A 10,132-nucleotide genomic window follows, 5' to 3' on the forward strand; every position below is an offset into this window, starting at 1 on the left:
GATGTGTAGATTAAAATTCTTGATGTTGCAGGTGAACACTTTCATCTCAGAGAATCCTAAATCGTGAAGACCTTTTTAAAACCGCACTGAGAGAGAATGAACCCGCCTGTAGTCCACTCACGACATTCTGGTTATTGCAACAGTACGTTCAAGAAATGTGAGTTGTTTACAAAACTCTGGAAACATAGTATCTTTAATATTTAATGTATTTGTTTTTTGTTTTATATTTTGAATTGTTTACATAAATGCACTGATTAACACCACTGATTGTATAGAGATTAATTTAGGATATATTAGGTATTTATAATATATTTAATGTTAGTGCGAGTTTCTTTCTGGTGCCAATACTTCTATTAATTCAAACAAAAATGGACATGAGGAATTACTGTGACTGAATTGTTGGTACTAGGTTTGACTTTAGCTTCTCGGATAATTAAAGGGGCCGCTGATATTAACTATGGGGAGGGACTGATGTTAATGAGTTGTGCATAGAGTATGTCATCTTTCACATTCACATTTCTCAAGCCTCCGTTTCCTCTTGTTTGCTTTGTCATCTTTCACTTTTTGTACACTAGTTGTGCCTTCTGTTATTGTGGCATCACAATGCAAAGCTTTCATTGTATGGCTACCTGAGAACATGTACGTTATAGAAGGGAGGTCACTATGTGTGACCAGACAACTGACGGATTTATGATGTTGATCTGTGATGAAATTGTTGTATTCACACCATCTAGCCAATTCACAGTGGTTGAGAAGAATTGCAGAATAGTCTCATGCAAGCGGAAGATTGTATGTAAGAACAGGAAGTTGCTGCTGATAGTGTGAGCGGATTGAATCTGTCAAAGTTGTTGCGGTAGGGTTGTGTAGAGCAGTGTAGTTGGCTCTTTATTCACTCTGTAAGGACATTTATGAGCATGACATCTGTCTGAAAAAAGAAATCAATAAAATCCATGTCTTAATACCATATTGTCTACTGCTACAATGCTGAGTGTGATATTGATTTCATAACAGCTGTATAAAAAAGAGTGTGCACCTGTTCAATCAAGCAAAAAAGAAGGAAGTTTTAATGAATGTCTGTTTTCATAAATCTAAATTCACCCGCCTCACTATTTTATGAAAAATTAAGACAAATGCTATGTTCTAGGGATCATTAAAAGCTGAAAGCAATTATAACTTGGAGCATTACCTTGTTGGAAAATCTCAAAGATCAACATTACAAATGCTGCATTAAAGGTATAGTTCACCGAAAAGGGAAAATTGTGTCATCATTTACTCACCCTCAAGTTGTTCCAAACCTGTATGAGTTTCTATCTTCTGCTGAACACAAAAGAAGATATTATGAAGAATGTTTCTAACCAGACAGTTGACGGCACCCATTGACTTCAATAGTAGGAAAAATAATAAATACTGTAGAAGTCAATGGCTACTGTCACCTGTCTGGTTACAAACATTCTTCATAATATCTTCTTTTGTGTTCAGCAGAAGAAAGAGGGTGAGTAAATAATGTCAGAATTTTCATTTTTGGGTGAACTATCCCTTTAATGGCTAATCCACATCCAGTACGTTTATTGAGATGCACAGAGACTGGGATTCCCCTTGGCATGGAAACTATAGTCCTCAGGAGAGACAGGTGACTAAAAGTAGAGGGCTCACATGATTGAGAAATCGTTTCTTGCCCAACTGTGGACTTTCCAAGCCATACCGCACAAATGAGCATAAATGCGAACAAATGAGGGGCAGGTATTTTTATACAACCTACAAGGTGTGAGTTAGTGTTTTAACTGTAAATAGAAATCCAATGTCACCACTTATCACAGCAGGACTAAAGGTCTTATGAATCAATGGCCCCTAGAGGCCAAGAGCACAAGAGCCATTTATCCACCAGAAATAAGGCACGTCAATCACTGACACCCATCACACCAAATAAAAGGAAAGCAGCTAGGAGATCACAGGTATCTCTAGTCCTCATCACCAGCATCTGTTGTAAGTACTATGTTCATTTTTAGTGTGTTTAATGTCAGGCAACAAAATCTACATGTACCATTATTTCTAAAGGTTGAATGATGACTGATAGTTTTTAATTATTTAAAATAGGGGTCTGTGACTCTCAGGGGTCTGCAGCAGTATTCACAATTACTGTTTAATCTCTCTTTTTTTTTTGAGAAAAATAAAAAGGTTAAATCAAAATACAACATTTATTAATTTAAGTTTACTTCAATCTTCTCTACACATTAAAAATGTATGGTAACACTTTATTTTACAGTGTCCATGTTACTTACACATCTTACATGTAATTACTCTAGAAAGGGCATAATTACAAGCGAGTAATCCTAAACTAAACACTAATCTTAATTATGCACTAAGTACATGTAGTTAATTAATATTATTCAGTATTTAAATGTACTTAAACTGTAAGGACATTTTAAAATAAGATAACCAACTGTATTAAAATTAATTATTGGTCAGTTTAAATACAACACTTCAATTTATAATATGTAACATGGGTTCCCTTCTCCATCTCTTTATCCAATAAGGGGTCCTCCCTGATTTGTTTAAGAACTATTTATGTATGTGATAAAACAATTGAATCGATTCAAATTCATATCCAAATATTTAGTGCTCTCAGAACATCAGGACCAGAAGTTCCGTGTGAGTTTAGTTGTGGTCTATACTACTACAGGACTTCACATGTGCAAGCATGTCTAGGGTGGAAGGTTACGGAGAGTCTGACCTGCGCTCACAGCTACGAGCATGTAGGACTGAGATCGCCATGGCAATCCACGATCCTTTCCCACTGCTGTATGGGCTGGCGGATCACGACATCATCTCTGAACAGATCCTGAGGGTGAACATTTTCATACAAAAGCACTATTTCAAGTCTGTCTTCATGTTTTAATTGGATGTTTGTAGAGTCGTAGTTAGTTCCTGAAATGCTAAAACAACAAACTAATACTATCACCGACTTATAAGGAGACTTTAGAGCGAAAGAAAAAGGATGGGATCCACAAAGCTGTCTACTCACTGCTCACTTTGCTACTGGACCAAGATGCTTCTGTCCTCCAGGCATTCTGGAGCAATCTCTGTAAAGAGTACAATAAGGATTGTTACCCAAAACTGGAAACCCTGTTTATGAACCTCCCCAAAGGTACAGTGCACAGGCCTGGCAAACATACAGTAACTGTGTTGGAGGATAATGACAGTTTAAGTAATGATAATCTCATTTGGCAGGGTTAAAGCAGGTGGCCAGACACACTGGGACACGCTGGGTCCGCAGCCAGTCAGGCAGAAAGAGAGGGGTGGCCGAAAAACACCTGACCCACCAGTCCCATCACCACACCAAGAAAGCCATAACCTCCAGCTCAGGTAATGGACACCGGCATACACAGGAACTTATCACTCGGGTTCAGGTCATACCAAAATGGTGCAACTAGGGGTGTCATTCCTGGCACTTCTTCCTACAACTGTGTTATTTGATAGTCAATGCAATTTTCCTTTAGTTTAATGGATTAACCAAACAAAACTGCAACCGATTATTATTCATTATAAAACCTGCTTCCGTTTTCACTGTTAGGCTATTACTACTACTTACAGGCCCAATAATGTTGAGAAGTGCGTTTCATGACGTTCGAATCAATTAACCAGTAAATTTTACATTGTCACTTACGGTGATGTGCATGAACTGTAGCCTAGTAGCCTACTATTGAATTATGAACGTTGTCAAGACAATTGGTGTTACACAAATTTATATGGATTTAAATCAGCAGCTTTGTTCACAGGGTAAACACCTGATCTCTATTCTGTGAGTGTGAATCAGAGGCGGTTTTTTGAAGTCCTTCAGCAAAAAATTTGGTTCGCGTTTGATGCAGATTCCCTGTTCTCACGCTGCTACTCAAAAACTTCCCGTTTGGCCGAGCAAAAGGTAAATGTTCACATAAGGCTAACATTTCAAACTAGACTGAGTGACGAATCAGTCTTTTGTAACAGAAAAGGATTTGGACAGACGTTGGAAACGATGCAGAATGTACATAACGACAGGGAACAATCAACAAAGTAAGACACTTCCATTGAGACTAACACAGTTTGAATTTGAGAAGAAATGAAAAGAAAAAAAAAAAGAAACATTTTAACAAAATCACATAGAAATATATTGAAGGAGGGCTTACATTTTTTCCATTTACAAGTATGAATATGATATTTACAAAAATGTACAACATCAAAGAAGGGTGAATTTAAATCACCCTTAAAAAAGAGCACATCTTGTTGGGTTATATGAGGAATTGTTTCCATTTTTACTAACAACCAGCTATGTATACCAAACCAAAATTTAGAAGTAACCTCACAGTAGAAGAATAGGTGATCAAGCGTTTCAGGAGAAGAAGAACAAAAGCCACAAGGATTCACCTCAAAATGAAATCGTTTCTGTATAAAATCATTAACTGGGTAAATCATTTAATTGTAATTCTATCTCTATATTTGTTAATGGAATCATTATGACATAAGAAATACCCATTATCATCTAATAAATCATGAATAAAAAAAGACATGTATAATAACACTGTAAACAATGTATAATTACATTGTAATAAATGTATAATAACAACCTTGAAAAGAATCGCTACATTTCTCGAAAAGAATCGCTACTTTTTTACTTCAGAAGTAAACAGTGTAGCGGACTTAATGTTTAGCTGACAGAATGTTTATTTTTAAACCACAATTTTTAAACCACAACTCACTCTAATCCCAGAATGTTTATTTTTAAACAACAACTTCAATGTGTGCTTCTTTTACAGATATATTTAACGATATCTTTTGCATTTCTAATCCAAACAACGTCAAACTTTGCACTGCACTTACTCGTGCCCGTAGCAAGACACCCGTCAAGTTTGAAATCCATCGGACTAAGGGTTCGAGAGATATTCGATTAACAGACAGACAGACGAACGGACAGACAGACAGACGTTCCTGTAATTTATAGATAGATAGATGTTCCCTTGTAATCTTTAATGAAAATGACTTCTCCTTATCTCTTCTCTTTTCTGATGAGTTGTCTACTGGCGCGAGGTCGGGACAAACTGTCACTCACATGTGATCACAGCAATATCAAACCACAACCATTCAAGCAATTCTCAATGGACAAAATCCCACCTTGCATTTTTTCTTTCCAACATGACTTTAACACAACCAACAAATCTGACACATTCCAGTTTGAATGGGCATAATTTGATGCATCTGGTTTCAAACATGCCAGTCCTGATAACTTAATATCTCTACTGTTCCAGGAAGCAAAGGCAAGCCAATGAGGAAGACAGATGGTGCAGCACTTTCTCAGGTCTCAGTGGGAAACGGTAAGCACTTGATGCTTGAGTAAAATGTATCACTAGATGACTAAATATTATAGTAGACGAATGAGATTGTTCATGAATTAATATGACTCAAAACGCAGGGGTCCAGGCTGTATCTACCTCGGTCCAGAGGGCCGTGGCTGTATCTGCCAGTGAGCATCCCACTGGCTGCGGGACAGTAGAGGGGATTCTGATCCAGCAAGTCATTGAGTCTGGTGAGCTCAGCACACTAATACAGTATTGCCAGACTGTGATGAAAGCCTTTACTTAGCTAATGCTAGCTCTTAGCGTGTGTTTTGATAGTGTAACCTTGCGGTATAAACACTTTGCCGGTCCACTTTGGCAGCACAGATGTCTCATTTGCACTTTCCTGCAGGAGGTGCCAAAAAATGCATCAAGGTTGGAGGAGAATTCTACTCTTCTGCTAAACTGGATGAGACAGCTGGAGTGCACAAGGCACAGACTGCACAAAACTATAGTCACCAGCAGGGAGAGCCAAGTACCAGAGTCTTGGATGTAGGTGACCAAGACTCATGGAAAAGTACAATGAAAAATATTATTTAGGCATAAGTTGTCATCGTGTTAACCGGGTACAGTTGGTAATTCACTATTTATCACGTTTATGATGCATATGTTCAGGTGGAGCATAATGATGATGAGTGTGCAGTGTGTAAAGATGGTGGGGAGCTCATCTGCTGTGATGGGTGTCCTCGCGCCTTCCACCTCACCTGCCTGGTGCCGCCCCTCGCCTCCATACCCAGGTACAGAGCAGTCATGTGATACACAGGCCACTGACCCTACCAAACCTAGAGCTGACCTCATCATTAATCTTTACCTGTCAAGTTTAAAACAGTGTTGATAAACTGCATGAATTCAAAAAAAGTGAAATTTCATGTCACAAATTTTAAAGGTGAACTAAGTAACTTTTTTACCTTAACCGAACAACTTTGGAGTCATTGTAATGTTTATATTACTGATTTCGTGTTGAATGGTGGTGGTCGTCTCGCACCCCCCCTGGTGCCTGTAAGCCGCAAAACCACCCTTGCAACTTTGGGCCGGCGAGCCGCTCAGTTTTAGGAAGTATCGTGTGATATCAGGTCTCGCGAGGTAACGAATTGCTTTACGGCAAAAAACAGATCTGATAAAATTCTGATAAAATGAGCATCAAACAGAAATAACCCGGCGCCGTATACATGTGGTGTTGGGCGCGCAGCTCTTAAAGGGGCCATACCTTATTTCCACTCGTTACAGCGTCCATCCTACTGAACAGGTACCGGTGTACAGGGGGAGGGGATGAGTGCTATTCACGACAGTACAAGTACTCCACAGCGACTCTAGGGGTCGCTGTTTGACAAAAACGGAATTCCTACTTAGTGCTGCTTTAAATTAATGTTCAATGTCACAAATTTACTTATCTGATAATTGACCCAAAATAGTGTAGAATCTGAAATATTTATTGATTATTTTACATCATTATGTTTCAAAATTCTTAAAACTGTTTATTTCCAGGTTTAAAAATAAACAGGCCCCCGAGGGGCCAGAACCTACTAGTGGGCCTCAGCAAACTTCCAAAAGAGCTAGAGGATGACTTAAAATCTATTACATAGTGAATATTTTATTATTATTGATACAATTAATGTTAATAATAAATCTGAAATATTATTAATAAATCCTTAAAATGGTATGTAATTTTAAGCATGATGTAACTATTATTGAAATATATTATTTTTGATACAATTAATATGAATAGTATCATATTAATAATATATTACAACAATCTAACTTAATAAAAATGCTAAAATAAAACATAAAAATAATAAATATTTTTTACCCTAAATAACTCATTTATCTAACACACATCTATTTTATGTTGATTAAAAAAGTTTAAAACAAGTAGCCTTATCATAATTATAGTGTGGAACCACTGAGATGTGCATCTCTCACTAGTTTTAGAAATGTGTTTGTTTTCAGTGGTACATGGCGCTGTCAGCTATGCCAAAGCAACAGAGCGAAGGACAAGACATACAACCCCTTGCTGGTAAAACATGACAAGATTCCCATTAAATTGATTAAAAACAAAATTTCCCATTTGCAATAACTAATTGAACTTGAATTACAGTTGGTCACACATATACGTATAATATGATGAGCAGTGGTGGGAGATTATTATAAATGGCAGTAGTAACTTCTCTGCTACAATTTTAGCCTACAGTTCACCCTCCAGTGACAGAGACAAGCTCCAGCTCTGCTGTGGACTTCTCCTTCTTCTCCTCTCTGTCCTCCACTTCACTCTCCACAGTCACAGCTCCACCTATGGTAACACTCCCATGTGACTCAATAAGAGATACACTGACATTTAAGGCCTGTTCACACCAAGGACGATAACTGTAACAATGAAGGTTTAACAATCATTATGATTCTATGAGACTGTGGAAGTCCACATCACAACTATAACAATAATGATCGTTGGAATCACTTTCAGAATGATTTTTTTCCAGCTGATGAACGCTAAAAACATTGCCAGCCAATCAGAAACCACCCGACTTTAAAGAGCTCAAGCATTTAAAGTGGCAGACAACAAAAATGCAGTGTGCTCTTGTAATAAACAGAGCTTTATCATATCTTGGTGTGGACGCACGCTAATATATTTACTATCGTTATTCAGCCTAAAAAATGAAAGATCTTATTTACAGACCCTCATGTCATTCCAATCATTTGAATCCTAAATCCAATCGTTATAATCATATATATATATATCTCTGACGAGCGGCAGGATGATGGCTATTTTTATATTTAATCTTTGTTAGTCTTCGGATGGTCAAATGGTCGGGATCAGGATGGCTTGTGGAATTTGTCATCTCATCCAGGGAGAGCTGATCACCTGCCCTCAGTGCCTGCAGAGTTATCATGCCCTCTGCAACTTCTCAAAGTACTGATCTTATTGTATTGTTATTTATTATAGAATACCGGTAACTGTGAATTCTATCATGCTTTGAAGCTCAGTCTCTCTCTCTCTCTCTTCCCCTAATTGCCTCTTCAGTGGAAAGACCAGATGTAGGAATTGCTCCAGGTGTTGGGGCCCTGAAAGCGAAACATCATCAAGGAGTCTTCAGGTATCTCTAAAATAACACTTTTGGGTCTCCTAACCTAACAGATGTTAGATGTTAGATGATTTTTTATTCCCACAGGTGAGTCAGCACATGAGTGATCAGGGCTTAACACCATCAGAGCAGCTGTTCAACAGAGATGAAATGGATTCTATAATGGGGGAGGTGAAGTCATGCTTCTTAACAGTATAAAAATAAATTAATACATGCAAGTGAGCAATGGAAACTGTATATACCTGAAGCCCCAGATGAGATGCCTAACGGTATATTTGTCTTGATGAATTCAGAGCCCTATAGATGGGATCTTGCAGTGGGCTTTCCACAACATTTCACGTCCTCTTTCTGAGTCTCAAGGCTATTTCCAGTGATTCAGCGAGTCGAATTCATCTCTGCTGTGCCCAAATCTCAGCATCCCTCCTCGGTGTCAGATGGACTGACATGAAGAATAGAACACAGTTTTAATAATGTTTTGGGTCTAGATCTCAAAAGCTAGTTGTCTGCCAATTATTGTTTGATCTTAAACCAATTTTTGTGAAAACAAATACAATATATATACAATACAAAATGTAACTTCAACCAAAGCTAAAATTAAGAAGATAATGTTCAACTTCCTACATTAAAATGAAACTTGATGTAAAATTTTAATTTCTTGTACTGTACATCAATAATAAAGGCATTGCATTGTAACCGTCATGAAGTATGTAAATATATGACTATGGTACTACATGGATGTTAGTCATGGTAGACAGCATATTTATTTTTTTGCAGATGAAAATTAGGCTGTGGTGGATAGACTTACAATGGCATGTTACAATGGCATGCGCAGTACAAATATAAATACGTCATATTTAAAAAAAAAAATTCTGTTTCAAGGAGATTTTGTCAAAAGAGAGACTTTTAGAAAGATGTTTCATCAGCTAAACAGTTGCTGTATTGTTAAACAACAGTACAATACATTGAACACACATCATACTTCTGTCTCTCACAGTCTTTTTTCACTCAAAAAAATAATTATTTCACTACCCTGAACAAGTTTTATAAAGGTCCTTGGCCTGAAAAAGGTTGAAGACCCCCTAGTAATTATGACACCCGGATTTTGATGAAATATGTATTGTTCTGTAATGTTAAAATTCATGTGATAACCTCAAGATATGAAACAATGGCTCAAGCATAAATAAATGGATTTCCATGTAGCAAACATGGAAAACATGTTCCCATCTCTCTCTCTCTCTCTGTGTGTGTGTGTGTGTGTGTTTTAGACCATCGAAGTGAGGACAAAAAGAGCGTAAAGTGAGGACATTTTAGCCGGCCCTCACTTTCTTGGACCCTTTTAAAGGCCTGTTTAAGGGTCAAGACTTTGTTTTAGGGTCAAGGTTTTAATTAGGGTAGGTTTAGGGTTAAGGGTTCAGGTTAGGCACTTAGTTGTGGTTGGTTAGGAGCTAGAGATTACACTGTGTCAATAAATGTCCTCACAAAGATAGATGTACAAGAATGCTTGCATGGCACACACATACATAAACAACACATACACACACAACCGTTTTTTAATGTTTTAGAAAGAATTCTCTTATGCTCGCCAAGTGCATGTACAGTATTTGATCAAAACTACTAAAAACATCAATATTGCTTATTAAATATTATTACAAATTAAAACAACTGTTTTGTATTTTTAGATATTTTAAT

The 10,132-nt window shown here is 37.4% G+C and overlaps 1 protein-coding gene across 1 annotated transcript; it reads left to right on the forward strand.

Annotated features, from left to right (window-relative positions):
* The first annotated feature begins 2,683 nt into the window (after positions 1–2,683).
* On the forward strand, positions 2,684–8,939 carry aire (autoimmune regulator). Its single transcript, XM_056235525.1, is given in 12 exon segments — positions 2,684–2,845; positions 2,971–3,145; positions 3,229–3,363; positions 5,280–5,345; positions 5,444–5,557; positions 5,719–6,103; positions 7,314–7,380; positions 7,548–7,658; positions 8,150–8,271; positions 8,383–8,455; positions 8,531–8,614; positions 8,737–8,939. Coding segments are annotated over 12 exon segments (1,560 nt in total). The 5' UTR covers positions 2,684–2,698; the 3' UTR covers positions 8,818–8,939.
* The last annotated feature ends 1,193 nt before the right edge of the window (positions 8,940–10,132 follow it).

Source organism: Rhinichthys klamathensis, unplaced genomic scaffold (assembly GCF_029890125.1).
Source record: "Rhinichthys klamathensis goyatoka isolate OS25496 unplaced genomic scaffold, OSU_Roscu_1.1 h1tg000422l_1, whole genome shotgun sequence".
Classification (NCBI taxonomy): domain Eukaryota; kingdom Metazoa; phylum Chordata; class Actinopteri; order Cypriniformes; family Leuciscidae; genus Rhinichthys; species Rhinichthys klamathensis.